Genomic DNA, 17,862 nt, shown 5'->3' on the forward strand with positions numbered 1-17,862 from the left:
TGCTGCGAAAATGTAGAAAAAGAGGACTGATTGACAGAGAAGACCCACTCCAAGGCAAGGTAAGATAAAACTGTACCCGCGGGAAAACCCATATAATCATAAAAAATGTTCTTTAATATGGATAAATAAATAAAGAAGAAAGTGATTGAGAGATGAGAGCAGCACTAAAACCCACTGAAAACATGGTAGCAAAGGTGGGTCCTATTTAGTTAACCTTCCTGTTATGTTCATTTTTTTAGAAAAAGCAATAAGTTTAATTATCCAAAAGTGTCAGAAACTAAAAAATCCAAATATACAATCCAATAGTTTTACATGACATTGATTTTTTTTTAAATTTTCTTCTTATATTTTCTTTTTTTTCTTTTGATGAAAAAATACTTTAGGCGATTTCTTTCTTTTAGATTTTAAAACTTGAAAAGGGTCAATTTGACCCGCAACATAAGAGGAGGGTTAAAGGAAAAGTTCAACAATTCAGGGAAATACTCTTATTTACTTTCTTTCCAGGGGTTAATAAAGAGAATCATCTCATCTGAGAATCAGAATGATTAAACTGTTCTTGTCTGTGTGCTTAATTCTTACTTCTGTGGTGTCTCTACTACGACGTACCTGTGCAGCTTCTTTGTTCCTACCCAGAGTACCTTTATGGGAAGAGGCAACGTGAGCCAAGTACTGGATTACTTTTTTCGTGTTCTCGGTTTTTCCAGCTCCAGACTCGCCTCTGGAACACACACAAACACAGAAAAACGGAGTAAGAAACATACACAATAAATACCATTCCCTTCTCCAAAATGGTCCATCTTAAACACATGTGGTCTCAATTGTGAATGGTATATATATATATATATATATATATATAAGCATTTTAAAGAGAGAGAACACACAGGAACAAGTGGCCAAACGCTCACACCAATAAATATAGAGCTCATGCAGTGCATTCAAAGCCACAGGCCTAAACAGAAAGCAGGTGTGGAGGATGCGGGCTGTGTCAGTATTGTTGCTCTTGGAGAAGAACGAAGGAGAATGGAGTAAAAATAGCAGCTGTAAAAGATCTAAAAGAAGCAGACGCCTTGTCCCAAATACACTGATTCAAGATGAACCTAGAGTGGGATCCTTGACAATGACAGGAAGAGTCTGGCAGGAAGACTTGATGACAGGGAGACGGATGGCAAGCCCTCAGGCAAGCAGGCAGGTAGACGAACCAACAGACAGGAGGACGCATTCATATCACAGCTCTGACTTTTTGCTAAGATTTGATTTTCTGTCATGATTTAAATTAATATTAGGCCCACTACGAAGATCAGTGTGACCTTTGATATGTCTTGCATTTTTACATCTGGATTAAAAACAATGCACATCATCAACATCATTTTTACTCTTTTATTTCCTTTTTAACTCAAACTCCGTTTTTAAATTGAGTTTTTATAACTTTTTTTTATTGTTTTAGTATTTTTTTTTTTTCATTACTTTATTAATCCCACAATGGGGAAATTCAACCTCTGCATTTAACCCATCCTTTTTTACACACAAGTGAAGACACCATGCAAGGAGCAGTGGGCAGCACATTGCTGCACCCGGGGAGCTGTGCAGGAGGGTTCGGTGCCTTGCTCAAGGGCAATTCAGTCCTAGACCTGTCAGTAACAGGATTCGAACCGGCGACTCTCCAGTTACAAGCCTGATTCCTAACCTCTAGGCCACGGACTGCCCATATTTTTATTGTTGTCGTTTTTTTAAATTTATTACTATACATGGGTATGATTTTATCGTATTTCAGGAACTGTTCATCACTTTGGTCAACTGAGGTTGTTTTTAAATGTGCCATTTAAATAAACTTTGACTTTGTCATCACACCAGAGCAATGCATCCCTGCAACAAATGATAACCATGCAAGATAATTAATCCTGGTAATCAATATAAAATGTGGTTAAGAAAGCCAAAAAGTGCTAAAAGGCAAAACTTTACATCTATGATTATGATATATATATTAAAGGGATAGTTTGGATTTTTTAAAGGGGGGTTGAATGAGGTATTTAACCACAATGAGTGTATAACTGTTTTTACAGTTGATGGTCGACATGCCCTCAGTTTGGAGAGGAAGGCACTGATGTAAACTTAAATAGGACTGTCTGATGGCAATAGGTGAAAACATATTAAATGTATTGTACATATAATGATTATTTAGGGTGCTAAAATAGGTTTTGCAGTAAGGCCCCATCAACAGCAGTGCACCGCTTAGCTGCTGTATGATTACTCCTGCCTGCTTCTCCAAAATTAGGGCATGTCAGCTGCCATCTACTCCAGGTAATACACTGACTATGCATAAATATGTCATACAAACCATCTTCAAAAAATACAAACTATCCTTTAAATGAGAGAAGCAAAGCATTCAGCTCAATGGAGTGCTTATAATACCCTTATACAGTCATGGAAAAAACAACTAAATGTACATTTGTTTGGACAAATATAATGATAACAACAAAACTACATCATAAGAGTTTAATTTGAGCTGATATCTAGCCATTTTCCATGTTTGTTTTTTTTTATAACAACCAAAATCATTTTCAAGAAAACTATGTAAAATGTCTAGATATCAGCTCTTAAATTAAACTCTTGAGAGCTATTTTTGTTGTTATCATTATATTTGTCCAAACAAATGTACCTTTGGTTGTACGAGGCATTAAAATTAACAAGAAATTAAAGAAAACAAGGGTGGTCTAATATTTTTTTCCACGACTGTATATTTATTTCCCCCCAAAATGTCTGTTAGTGTTCAAACAATTGGGAAATGTGAAATTTAAATAAAGACAATCTAATTTGATCCACATTTGCTTGAAATTTGACTACGTTATAAATACATGCATATGGGGATGGAGGCACTAATACGCGAAAAAATGAAGACACATGATTGCGAACCATCAGACACATACACTCCCACACACTCAAACAGAGGCAGACAGTCTCAATGTGACCCATACAGACATTTTCCTCACGGCAAAGTACAGAGCATTCACAGACAGGCTACTCACGTGCAGAGGATTGACTGATCTTCTCTGTCTGTGAAAGAAAAAACAACATGTGAGTGACACATAGATTGATGGATGAGTGTTGAACTTGTGGTTTAATACATGACATCAAACAACCACAACAACTCTTCCCTGTTTGGAAGTGTACACATGTTGACATATGATTCCTTGGAATAACAAACTGTGAGGTGCTGGATGGAAGGAAGGAGGTCATAACGTCAGTGGTCGGCTCATGTTACACCAAGCCCCCACCCCCACTGACCAGACATGACAGTCCCCATGTGGACTCTTCCACACTCGGACACTCAGGCAATATACAGTTATGGAAAAAACAATTAGACCATTGTTTTCTTCAATTTCTTGTTTATTTTAATACCTGCTACAACTAAAGGTACATTTGTTTGGACAAATAAAATGATAACAATAAAAACAACTCATAAGAGTTTAATTTAAGAGCTGATATATAGCCATTTGTCAAATGGCAAAAGTCAAAATGTCTAGATATCAGCGTGTAAATTAAACTGTTATGAGCTATTTTTGTTGTTATCATTATATTTGTCCGAACAAATGTAATTTTAGTTGTACCAGGCATTAAAATAAACAATAAATTAAAGAAAATAAGGGTGGTCTATTCACTTTTTCCCTGACTGTATGTTTGATGCATGCATAGGTCCGCAACAACACAAAGTTTGGGGCAGTGGTTCATTTTATGTTGTGTTGAAGATTCAGATGCTTAGATTACATTTTAAAAAGTTACCTTTTCTACTCTTTACTGTTGTGTTTTTGTACTGTGAGAATTATCATGAAATTCTATTTTTTAAAAACCCCTTTATATATAGCCGTGCCTACAGTATTGCAATATATGGATTTGTGACCCTGTGTCGTGATATGCATCATATCGCCGTATATACGCCAATACACAGATGTGTCAAACATGAGTGCTTTGAATTTTTAATAATATCCAGAGTGGAAGTAATTGAAACACTCCTCCTGATGGTATTTTTAAGAGCTAATTCTCAGCTTTGTAGCCTTTTGTTACCTGCTGCCTTTAGGCAAAGCATTGTAACATACAAGTGCTTGGAATGCTACTTATTTTCATAGTGACAATAGTTTAACAAAGACGCCAGTGGGGAAAATGTCATCCCAGTCCCCAGCAGGAGGATTCTGTCTGTCTTTGACATGTGCACTACAGTCTGTTCAAAATAAATGAAAATAATTTATTAATTAGCACTGTAGAGAGCAGCAGGTCCCCAGCTGAACTGGTCTCTCCAGGCTGCTTAACCACATTGGTAGTCAATGGGTTAACATTGTTCGCAACATTACCTAGTATTATTCAAGATTCCCACACGTTAAGCCTAGAAGAATTCAGACTGGTCCTACTGGTTCAACACTGTAGTAACACGCCTACAAGCTGCCTGAGGAGGTCGGGTGGTGGCTAATACAGAGACACAGAGCCTCATCTGTCCTGTCCTGTTATCTCAGGATAAACCCTGAGGCGGAGACATTGCTCAATCTAACTGCTTTTAGGTGGTTGCTGGGAATTTTCTCTCATAACTTCGACACGACACACAGGGCCAAAAAATGCCTGTCATCCATCCATTGTTGCCACAAGTATGTGTTTACTATCATCACCACAACAAATACATCTATAACAAATCTACAGTTCGTTACAAGGAGTGCCACACCTGGAAATCTCTGTTGCGAAAAAAATTCAGTCTTGCGTATTTGTTTTCACTTTTAAGGCTTTTGATAACAGCCACGAGTCAAGAATACACCACACCTTCAAATAGCGTTCACGGTGTGGCTGAACGATCAAAGATCACGGTCGGGATTCAGCACCACGTTCCAGGCCAGATGAGCTGATAGCAGATGTATGTGTTGGCTATAGTGTCAGTGTTAGTCAGGGGTCAGAGGTCACAGATAGTGTGAGTACCTTGTAGCATGCTGCGATAGGCCGCCTCTGATATGGCGTAGATGTGGGGGGGCATCTCGTGGCGTTTTTTGCCCCGGTACATCTCCACGATGGACTCTGTGTAGATGGGCAGGTTCTTGTAAGGGTTCACCACCACACAGAACAGCCCTGAATATGTCTAGAAACAAACACACACACAGATTGACATTATCATCACAATAAAGTCCATGAAGTGTTTTATTCATTTATTTATTTATTTCACCAGGATAAACAGGAAGTCAATCCAGGCACTCCAAATTATAATAAAAAATACACCAATGAGGAAGGAAATATTAAAAAGCCTTAATTGTAGTCACTAATTATTGTTTGGACCATCATAGTCAAGTCAAGTCAAAGTTTATTTATAGAGCACATTTAAAAACAACCTCAGTTGACCGAAGTACAGTTATTAGTGGAGGATTAGTGCTGTACAGTTATTAAAATAGAATAAATCATACACAACTGGGTATAAATAAAAACAATAAAAAGAATAAAATACTAAAAACAGTAAAACAATAAAATAAAATAGAATAAAATAAAATAGTAATAAAAACTCAATCCAAAACAGAGTTAGAGATGAAAAAAAAAAAAAAAAAAAAAGGGTAAAAAAGTAAAAAGAAAGCCAAGGATTCTTGCCTAGCTGGGACTGAACGCCAAGGAGAATAGGTCTAAATCTTTCTTGTCTTTAGGAATGCCTGCATTGCCTTCCCCTGTATCCTATTTTTTCTCCATTAAGATATCAGTCCAGGCATTCTGCAGGTCTGCATCATTTGGTTTTAGGGCTAACATCTGTTTTTGACTGCACATGCTCAGTTACTTGAGCTAAGTGGTTTGTGCTTAATTCAAGGAGACTGTCAATAGTTGTGGGTGGCTTGGCTTCTTCCGTTTTATAACTGCAGTAGGAGCATATTAAACCATTGCTTCAGCAGAAAGTGCAGCAGTAAACGCAGCGCCAATAGCTCAATGCAGTTGTTATTTATATGATTCAATATATTATGCAGGCCAGCAGCATTCTCCCTGATTGCTTACTGTGACACAGGTAAACACCTTATCTGAACATTCAGGGAACTGTTAATTAAACTGATTTCAGTCACGCAAACAAACAGTCATCCATTACCAGACTGGTGCTTCATTTACATAACTAGGGCTGTACCTAATAGTTCTAACCTTCAAAGCTTCATTCAATGCTGACATCTGCATTCTAGATCAACATCCAAAGCAGCTTTTTCTTTCATTTTTTTCACGTCTATTATTTCAGTTTGAATCCGATATTTCTGCAAAGTTGCAGATCAAATTTAGGCTACACTAATATCATTATACCATTTAAAAAATAGATTCTAGTAGGGGCTGCGTAGGATTGTTTCAAACTTGCCTGACTGTAACATTTCCAATAATACCAGAGTGTTGTATCGTCCAGAAGTTAAACAACTTGAAAAAAGATAGATGTGCTCATTTGCATAATTTGCATGTTCTTATAGAACAAAATGGTCTGCTTTAATTCATATTTGTTGGCATTTAGCCTTCCACAAAACAGTTTCCTCTCCCACTCCTGCACACAAAGTAAGGCAATAAAGCAGCCGCCTAATAGCAATCTAATGTATTTATGTTGGCAAAACTGATTCGTTTTATTCATCAAAGAAAGATTACCTCAGTAGAATTTCAATGAATCTCAATTGAAATTGAGTAATTTGATCATTTTTTTTGTGTGATGACAAAAGACAACCAAAGCCTCAGTCTATAAGATCGATAGAAGCTTCAAATTAATTTAAAAAAACCTGATATTTGGTACAGCCCTATACACAAGACAAATCACAACAAAACATCACAATGAAAAACGCTCTGTAATCAGCCAGCTACAAAATGCAAAAAAAAAAAAAAACTCTGCACCACCAAGCAGACATCTCTAAATGAATCACTTCACTCAGAAAATAACATTTTGTCTCGTGTAAATGCAGCCAGTGTCTGTCCACACTGTTACTGTTCTCACAATGCATTCCAACTGTATTGAAAATCATGTGTGTCATATTAACACACCTCTCAAAGCTATTCTAACAACCCATCCCTGCTCCTCTCTTAATCTTTCTTCTCAGCATCATCCTCCATCATTCACTCCATTAATAGGCAACTCAACATTTAATAGCCTATATATTATTCTACTTTACTACCTGCTTCCTGGGTCAATTATCATTGGCTTACATCACTATGACTCCCTTTTCTATCTATCCATTCTACTCATATCTCTTCTTTGCACTCTCGTGGCTCTCTTCTGCAGGAGAAACTGGAGATGCCTCACAACTTTGTAAACTGACTCCTCACCTCTCTTACCACCCCATATCAGTTGCACGGGAGATGCCAGAGGAGCTAACACATGCATGTACACAACATGACGGACTGACTGTGCATATATGTGAACATGTGCACTGACGTGAGAACCGTCTCCACATCTTTATTAGTTATGTGCTGTGAGCACGTTGACCTTTTCGTGTATCCATCATTTCGTGCACTCACATAGATCAAGCCGGAGTAGTATCTCTCTCTCAGGTTGTGCAGCACCGAGGCTTCGTTGAGGCAGGTGAGGTCGGCCATGTCCTCCACTTTGCTGAAGCGCGGTGGGTTCATTCGCTGCACCTCCTCCCTGGACAGAGTCACCTTCCTCTGGCTGTCTGTCAGCTCAACCTCCACCTCATCGCCGCGCTCCTCTCGAATACTGGCCGACTGGGGGCAGAAGAAGAGATAGATTTAGCAAAAACAGAATGAAGAAGACGCAACAATCAATTAACAGAGAATTTAAACTTGCTTTAGGTCAGTAACGCACCAAAAGTGAACATCATGTCTGCATTTATCGCCGCCAATGTCACAATTTTACAATCAGCTGCCAAATTAGCGATGCATTTGCAGGATATGCTGCAGGAAATCAATCCCAGAATATTTAACAAATAAAAATCCAGATCTTGTATCTAAGAATATGTTATTTCAGAGCCTCAGATCTTTTTAGACACAATCACTTCAGTAATCATTTTATTTATTTATTTGTGTTTATACTTTGGCAATAACACATAAAAAACTCTTTAACTCAACATTACCACAGCTGGCCTGCATATGAAATGAAGCACATTTGTGAAAATGTTTGCCAGTGAGCTTTAAAGGATGAGGAGTGATTGCATCCTGCAGCAGACAATCTGTCAGATGGTGACAGAAAATACAAGAGGAGCTCTCTTGTCATGCTGTTGGTCTTGTGCTTGTTGGACAGGAAGTGGTGAACTCTTATGTCTGACCAGGTCACAGGACTCTGCTCTGCTACACTTTATTCTCTCTGCTACTTGACATGCATAACACACAAAAATATGTGCGCGTCTGTGTTTGTGTGTGTGGGTGTATATTAGTCACAGATTGAAGTGCATGCTCAGAATATGAAACTGGATGAAAGCATGCGGCGTGTCTCTCTGTGTGTTACAGTATGAATGTGTAGATTTGGTTTGTGTGTGTGGTTTGTGCTTCAGTGCCATTCTCAGATCATGAGTGTAAAATGAAGTCAGTGTCTCTACAACGGCCTCTTTAACATTAGGAGGCTGAAGGAGAGTATTGTTCTATTCATAGAGCGCTCTATGAAACCAGTCCAGAGGAGAGAGGGAGGCTCAGAGATAGGACATCAAATTCATATGTTACATCCTACATTATGCACCAACGAAAACTCCTAATGTGCATTATACAAGTATCCACGAAATATGGAACAAATTAATATAATATGGGCCTTGTGATAGTCATTAGGCTTCAATCTGTTAGAGCACATCACAAGGCATATTGTGGAATCTAATAGTTCAAAACGACAGCACGGGAAATCGGGTTTCGTCACGGGGATAGAAACCTCATAAAACATGATAACACACACACAAAGACTGACACACGCCCTGTGCTGCCTCGCCTCACCTATTTGACACACCTACAATCGAAAGGCACTCACTTGGGGCTAATTATTTACCCGAGGATTAATACTTTGATAGTGGGAAAAATAAAAAAATAAACTTGTTTAACCTCTTGAGATTCAGTATGATTTTGATTAGATGTCTGTGCTTGTTGGAAACAAAAAGTCATAAATTTCTCTCATTACTGGAGCCAGACCAATATGGGATTTTGGAGACATATACCAATACCAGTTTTAAATGGAAAAAATAATTGACAACCAATATGGGGGTCATTATAGTGAATTTTTGAGCTGGAATGAAAAAAGGCCATTTTAAATATGGATTGTGCACCCATATGGCAAATGGGAGCTATTTGGTGTCTTGTGGGAGTCTTTTTCGTCATTTTTTGTGCACTGATTTCACGATGAAAAGGTAGGCTGCTTTCTTAAACAAATACACACAATTCTAGAAATTGAATTGGAAAAGGAGAAAATAAATAAATAATAAATACAACAAATCACTAATAAGTGCTATATGTTCAGTATCAGTCAATTGTTGACCATTTAAATGAAAATAATATGGCTATTTTACATAATTTCTCATCTCAAGCATCATTCTCTGCATTATATGTTCTGCAAAAGAAAGCTTTCATATTGGTGCGTAATGGAAAACATAAATGCTGATACGACATGTCTGTGATAGGCCAATATCGGCTGATAAATTGGAGCAACCGATAAATCAGTCCTGCTCTAATGAACACCCGTCTTACCTCAAAGCCATGCTTCTCTGACGGCACCCACACCAGCCTCTTTGCCGCCCAGTCGCCCTGGCTGGCGGCAGTAAACACGGAGTTGGAGGTAGGAGAGCTTGGTGGCGCCCCCGATGTAAGGAAGCGGGTGACATCGTTGACACCGCCCCCCGTTGGTTTGGACATGGTTCTACTGGCACTGCGTGAGAAAAGAACGAGAGAAGATGAACAATAAAAAGTGAGTCTGTGTTTAGACTTTTTTTCATCACAGGCCTACTGTCTTGTGGGAGGCTAAAAACTGGAGCGTTGACGATGATGTGAAGGACTGTCGGACAGTGACACTGATGTGATTCTGTGTCAAGAAACACTCACACACACTCCATGTGCACCCACACATAAAAGGCAGAGCGGTAGTAGCACGCAAGTAGCATGCAGCCCATACCCAGCTGAGATTGGGTCAGGGATGGCCTAATTGAAAGACAGCAAATCAAGGAGAAGATGGGAGGAAGAAAGACGAAGAGATGGGTGGGTGGAGGGGTGGAGGGTGGTGCAGGAGCGAGATACATCAATCGACTGAGGAAACTGACATGACAGTTAGAGGGGGAGGGATGGCGAGGAAGAGGGAAGAAGGGTGGAACGGCAGTGAGGAGAGAGGATGGAAATGGGCTGAATCTATTGTTAAGTGAAGGAAAATGAAGCGTCCTTCTACTACAGGCCACTCAGCAGAGATAAAACTCCACTGAAGCTCCCACAGAGAACCAGTGGACCCAGGATCCTGTGAAAGAGGAGGTGACAGTAGCTAAAAGTTGTTATGACTACTCTGAAACATGAAGGCAACCTGCAGTCAGAGGGCCTGTAACACTACAACAGGATGTTTCTAGATTTGCTCTGACAACTAAAAATAATGTTCAGCAGAGATTCTGTGACAGAAGTTCTCTCTGTGGAGGAGTACTCGTGACTTTAGAACTTTTCATTGAGGCGAGGAGTGAGATTGTTTCAGATTGCTGCTCATCCAAGTTGGCCGATAATGACTATTTAATGTTAACTGTCCCCCGTGTACAGTGCAAGATGTTCAATAAACATAGCTTAAACGATCAACTACCATACTAATAATCAGGAACTATTTAGTCAGTCGATTCATGATTTAAGTCTTTTTTAACACAAATATAGGAAAAAAATCAGTGGTTAAAGCTTCTCAATTAAGAATATTTTATGTTTATTTTTGTATTAGTTTTCTATGATCTGAATATTTTTGGGTTTTGAACCAAAAGACAAAAGAAAGAAAGAAAATAAAACAATTTAAGACACTGCCAGGGTCTTTTGAAACTTGTGATGGGTATTTGTCACCATTCATTTAGTTTAAAAAAGACCAAACAAGTGATCAGGACTAATCAGTAGCGCTGCAAAGATGAATTGATTATATGTCAACTATTGAACTATGTGCCAACTATTTAAAAAAGTTTAAATTCTCTGATACCAGCTTCTTAAATGTGAATGTTTTCTCGTTTCTTACCTGTATGACAGTTAAATGAATATATCTGAGTTGTGGAAGAAAGGAAGACATTTGAGGATGTTTTCTTGGGCCTTGGAAAACTAGTTAATTAATTTACATTTTTTCAATATTTCTGACATTTTATAGACCAAACAAATTTGGTAGATGCAGCCATGCTGATCACTATATCAACTAAATGTAGTCATACAGATAAGAACCTACTGAATGACTGCACAAGGCCACTGACATTTATCCAGCTCAAAATCTAATTATAGACTAATTACATAGCAACTACATAAAAAAAATAGATGACTGAGTCCAAATTCTGGCATTTTCTTTTGAACGCAGAGAGTATGCGGTCTTAGATTATCATTTTTTATATCAGAGCAAATTGCTTCTTAGCTGCTGCATCTTGATATACTGCATTGTTATAGATAGTTCATCTGAATCTATGGAAGTCCATGACCTGAATTGCATGTAGCCGCCAAGATAGACGTCCAATTTCTGAATTAAATCCTTCAAGCAGTCCCTCTACAAGCTGATGAGCTGTCTGGCAAACTGTTAAAATAATGTGTAAGATAATGAAAAGGCTTTCTGGAGGAATGAGCTGACGCAGGGTCAACTTAAGTAAACACAGGGGACGAAGCATGCTTGAGTTAAGGCAGATGTCAACTTTGATCAGACAGGCTATTGTCAGTGTGTTAACTATTAGGCGTCTCCATGCCTCGACAGGTATGTCATCTGGCTTGATTCCTGCTATGCATCTCAGTCTCAGTTTTTTCCACTCTGTCTGTTCATGACAGGGCCTGGTCTCAACCCTGCCTTCACCATACCTGTTACTCCAATACCACTCTGGGTGTGGAGTAAACACAATGACAAAAGACTCGCCACCACCCAGACACTCAGTATGGAAAATATGTGATCCGTCAGTGGCATTAAACAGCTGTGTGTCTCTTTTTAAAGGCTGGAGTCATTCTACATTTTTTCTTATTGTCAGGAAATCTCCCAACAGTGCATTTTTCAATACTTTAGGACTTCATTACTCTGTCTGAGGAACTTAGCCCCAAGCCAGTTTGTTCCTACTGAAGACAAATCTTTAGAAACTGATCACAAATATGTGGTTTATTGGCCTCTGATTTTCCGCAACAGCAGGGCAACATAGTTTTTAGTATAGCTTAAATAGCAGTAAGTAGTTCATATGTTGGGGATATTTTCAGCAAATTCATTTTATACAGTGAGTGTTTACTTATAAGTTTTTGTGGACAATCTAGCTTCCCTGTTCATAGTGACATAGGTTTAAATTCCAAATCAAAAATTTGCTTTTGAGTTCAGTCATTATATTAAAAGCAGGATCAGTGATTCTCCCAATACATTTTCTCTGGTAAAATGAGGTACTGCAACTACATTTCAAATAAATAATTTATATTTGAGCAAATGTTGTTAGCGTGGTAGATTCTAGAGTAATATGTCGGTTATATCACACTTGATACCATGTAGCATAGCTTTTTATAAGGGCAAAAAACAAATGATCTCTTTAACTATAGAAACCAAGACTTGATAGTTTAACAATGACATCATGGAGGAATCATGACACCCACAGAAGTAAAGATGAGTGTCAATCACTGCAATGTGGTGACTGACTGCTTTTCAATAGCCTTGTTTTTGGAAAAAAGTGGAGATCTATGGACAAAGGAATTAACTGGCTATCAGCCATTGGCTACACAGGCAATAAACCAGAATTACCATCATCAATTCATTGTTGCTGTTGGTCTTCCCCTACATATGGTTAACAATAAGATAAATAGAACAGACTGCCCTATTCCTCAATGAGCTTTAACACAGAAGAGTTTGCGTGCCGACACTAACTGCAGTATAGGATGCTGCTGACTCCCACCAATGCCAATGATTCCCCTAAAGCAAAGTCTTAGCACACACGCATATATACACACACACACACACACACACACAGACACACACACAGACCTCACAGGTTGTCGCAGTACAGCCTGGACTGACCAGCAAACTCGTCCTGCAGCAGCTGGAGTTGCCAAAACCTTACTGCTCTCCTCCATAGCAACACTAAGAAGCAGCCCACAGACAATACCTTCACAGTATAAACTGAGGTCATCCACTGCGGGGGGTCTCGTGGGGTGTGTGTCTACCCATATATGTGTGTGTGTGGGTAATTAATGTGTGGGTGCCTGCGCGTGATTGTGCGTGTGTTAAACGGGTGGGGGAGCAGGAGACGCCTTTTTTTCCCTTCAAGCTTTGAGTCGGTGATGATATTGTGTCATCTCAGCGGACAGTGAGGAGAGGTGACATTATTAAGCCACTGGCTATGATGATAATTACAGTGCGGCTGCAGAACAGAACAGAGCGGTACAGCTGCGACGTGACCCCTATAAATTACCTGCATTTTGGGTCTCTAGCTCCAGCAAAGAAACTGACGAACCACACCTTGAACATAAGACATGAACAATCACATGGGCCCCAGCCTTTTAATTGACTGGGAACCGCATGCATGTGGCAGCCACATAACCAAGCCATTTCCACTGAAAAAAAAATCAGCTTGGTATTATTATTACATGACACAAAGATCACAGTAGGCCACTCTCTTATCATTATATGGGTCGAAATCCCTTCTAATGTGGCCATTAGACAGACACAGTTTCCCCTGGCCAGACTTCGGGTCATCTCGATGTAAGACTCGAACATAAAGATCAAACCAGAGTAAACGCCTCTGGTCCCACCACTGATTTCATTTTAGGCGTTATGCCACCGCATTTAGACCAACCTAGCGAGGTTAGCAAGCTCCACTGAAATATGATACGTTCAGGATATTACACTGGCTATTTACGAGTTGGATTAGAGTAAAGGCAATTAAATCTCTCACCTTCAGGTTCCGCTCTGAGTCGTTGATAAGGCTGTGTTGCGAGGAGAACCGGGGTGAGGCTGTTTCGTGGGTATTTTCCTGCCTGATAGGTGTGTAGCCTACCGCATATGCGGCTTTTATCATTGCACCGCTCTCTCGGTGGAGCCGCACTCACACTTCTCCATGAGAATAAAACAGAGAGCAGTGAGGGCAAGGCGGCGGCTTCAGCCCAAGACAGCAACTTCCTGCTTGGGGACCAACCAGGTGAGAGAAGACGGTGTTTAGTCAACCCTCGGAGAGAAACAACTCCAATCCAAAGCTACAACCGAGCAGTAGACCCGCCTCATGAATACGACGGGAACTTTCCGCCCCCAAACTGGCATGAAACGGCTGCGGCGACGAATGGTGTTAACGGTAGAGCCAAAATCTCCGCCGTTAACCAATGGGAACAGATAAGAGGCGGGGCTAAATGTGACTGACGTGTCAAACAGCCAATTGGAACGCTGCAGCAGGTGCCTGTGCGGCACTCTCGCGCTAGAGTAGGGAGATTTGCGCGCCCTTTGTTTACCAGTCAGTAGCGGCGAGTGTCCGCAGACACAGATCCGGGATCAGATTTGTTTGAAGCCAAAACCAAACACAACCCCCGGTTCGCTTGGAATGATCTGACTCCAGGCGCGTGATTCAGATCATCTCAGAAAATCCGACTGAACCCGAGTACCCGAGGTACCAGGTTTCTGCGGCTGTCGGCACAGATTTACACAAATGTGTGTGTGTGTGTGTATATATATCGTAGGATTTATTTTATACATATATATATATGTATAAAATAAATCCTACGATATATATACACACACACATTTGTATATGTATATGTATGTATGTATATGTATATATATGTATGTATGTGTATATATATATATATATATATTTATATATATATATATAAATATATATATATATATATACATACATATATACACACACACACACACATATATATATATATATAGGTTTCTGCGGCTGTCGGCACAGATTTACACAAATGTGTGTGTGTATATATATCGTAGGATTTATTTTATACATATATATATATATATATATAAATATATATATATACATATACATACATACATATATATACGTGTATATATATATATATATATACATACATATATATACACACACACACACACACATATATATATATATATATATGGGATAGGATACGTAGGATTTATGGCCAAATCTTCAGTATTTTATAGCCTAAAATTATATATAGGAGAAACTAATAACAATAATAAATCTACATACATACAGAACCAGAAAACACAGAGCTTCACATAAAGTTAGGAGCTAGACATTAAGTTCTAAATTGCATTTATTTAGTCAAATTAAATTATACATGTAGCAGTATATTGTAAGTGTCTAATCTGTATAATGGCCATAGAAGTAATGCAGACATATTAGGTAAATATTTTATGACATAATTCGAATAGCTAAGAATTATTTAACAATTTACAAATCATAATTAACAAAAAAAATACATTATTCAACTTGAATCTGTAGAAACAAATACATTCTGAGACAGCCAGGATTAGCAATGAAAACGTAGCGTTGTGGATTTTACATAGAAAAAATAAGTAGACATTCAGTCTGTTAAAAACTACATTTGGTTATCTGGTTTGTCTATAGGAACATCCTAATCTATGTCAGAGTGAGGACATCAGGAGCACAGTCTGCATCCATTCTTCTTTTATAACATATGTGTTACAATCTTAGAGAAATTTACTGTAAATGCAAAAAAAGAGATTATGACAGCAGTGATTGAAAAACAAACTTTCCATCTGGCTGGCATTTTAAAGTCGTCAGTTGGCTTGCCCTGTGAGCTGCAAGGAGAATAAATAAAGAAGCAACCAGTAATTGCAATTCAATCCCTGTGTTTTATTTGCTCTACAACACAGTTAAGTTTCATCTGGAAGTGCTCTGTGCCTGAGGCAGCTCTGAAATTACATTTCAATGTTGGAGCTGAAAGGTTCCCCTTTCTTTTTAGAAAAATAACTTAAGAAAGGTACAGCTTTTATTGGTTTCATTTAACTCATTTATTAAAAATGTATGTAGTTTTCCAGTATATGTATTTTACACTAATATAAATACCTATGATTTAAAAAATGTGTGTACTGTTAGAAATGGATCCTAAGAAACCGGTGAAATTACTGTATAATCTGTATTTCTTTCTGGGTTTTTAAAAAAGCGCTATCTCAGTTAAAGTGATGGTGCATTGAGTTCAAGTTACAGGGGAGGCAGGGTGAACGTCATGACCCACCATGCAGCCTATGAATAGAACATGGTAGGCACAAAGGAGAAGTGTAAGGGAGAACACAAACATGAAACAGCATTAACAGTTACTGTAATAGATAATATGTTATTAATACCTCAACCCCCCTGAGGTAACCAGAAAAAAATCTTTCAATAGCTGAAGAGAAACACTGCGACTGATGCACTGAGGTTAACGTGCTGATCCAGCAACACTGTGCTGTTGTAGAGCTTCATGAGTGATATTTGTCTCCATATACTACTTTAGTGCAAAGTACAAAGAACAAGTTCCCAGGATGTGCGCTGGACAGGCTGATTATTGGTCAACACCTAATATCATGTTGCATTCCTGACACTGAGATAACTTCACCAGCACCTTCTGCAATCACACACTTAAATACTCAGGTGGCATAATTTACTGCAAATCATTACAGGGTCTAAATAAACAACATTCCAAGTGCTTTGTAATATAACTACAAAGTGCAACTATTACATAGTCTACAATACAATACAGCTAAAAGCCTCTTTATGTTATCAGTGCATGTTCATATTGAGACTACTCAGTTACTGAGCAGATTCACAGTATAGACATTTCTATCTATTTAGAAACACATCCTGCAAATGTAAAAAGGGACAGTTTAGCCAAAAATAAAAAATACAACTATTTTTCTCCTCGTTGTTAAACCTTGCAATCTAGATTGTTGTGGTATAAGTTACATAGTGTTGATACGGGCCATAGAGAGGTCTGCCTTCTCTTGAATATAATGGAACTACATGGCAATCGGCTTGTGGTGCTCATAACGCCAACCAATACATTTGAAAAACCTAACTGCAATGTCTCTTTCCAGAAATCATGACCCAGTTATTAAATATAATAGACAGAAGTTGTTGTGAACAGTTTCAAGTAGATGTTATAGTATAAATAAGATATCTGCTGTTGAGTTTTGCAAATTTGAGCTATTAGCAACACATACAAAGTGACATCTAGTTTCATTATATTGCAGGGAAGATGGACATCTCTGTGGCTAATCTCTCAAACCACAACTCAAACCAAAACAGTTGAGATTGAAAAATAGTACTACAGGTAAGAGGAAAAGGCATTTTTGATTTTGGGGTGAACTGTGCCTTTAAAGTGATTCACTCTTGCATAAGTAGCATTATGCAAATGCACACAATAAAAATAGGCTTTAAAAACATTTCAAACATGAAATCAACTGCTGCAGATGAAGGGCCAGTCGCAAAATCTCTGTTTTGTTATGAAGGCACCACACGCTACACTGTTCTCACAATTTGTGAGAGAAACCAACTGTAACACATTATTAGAGAAGGGTGTCACATGATTTTATGGGCACAAAAATGCAGAATACTTTTTCTATGAATCTTTCCAGTTCATTCCTTATCCATGTGTGTAGATGCTTGACAGATGTTTTATTGTCAGAGATGAAGAAATGGCAAGCCACAGTCACCATCATCGCAACACCTCTCCCACTCAGTTCAGTTATGTTTTAGTGATGTTGGAGGTGACTTTAGGCGTCCTGTGCATATACAGAGTCAAGGAGGGCAA

The 17,862-nt window shown here is 38.6% G+C and overlaps 1 protein-coding gene across 1 annotated transcript in view; it reads right to left on the bottom strand.

Moving 5' to 3' along the window:
• Window positions 1-14,163, bottom strand: part of myh14 (myosin, heavy chain 14, non-muscle) — a 41,871-nt gene extending 27,708 nt beyond the window's left edge. The window contains exons 1-6 of the mRNA XM_059340007.1: window positions 14,007-14,163; window positions 9,643-9,820; window positions 7,480-7,686; window positions 4,954-5,110; window positions 3,024-3,051; window positions 607-718 (exon numbers count right to left, since the gene is read on the bottom strand). Coding sequence (XP_059195990.1) covers window positions 607-718; window positions 3,024-3,051; window positions 4,954-5,110; window positions 7,480-7,686; window positions 9,643-9,807 — 669 coding nt within the window. The 5' untranslated portion in view covers window positions 9,808-9,820; window positions 14,007-14,163. The remainder of the gene's footprint in view (window positions 1-606; window positions 719-3,023; window positions 3,052-4,953; window positions 5,111-7,479; window positions 7,687-9,642; window positions 9,821-14,006) is intronic.
• Window positions 14,164-17,862: the final 3,699 nt, after the last annotated feature.

This window comes from Centropristis striata, chromosome 8 (genome assembly GCF_030273125.1).
Source record: "Centropristis striata isolate RG_2023a ecotype Rhode Island chromosome 8, C.striata_1.0, whole genome shotgun sequence".
NCBI lineage: Eukaryota > Metazoa > Chordata > Actinopteri > Perciformes > Serranidae > Centropristis > Centropristis striata.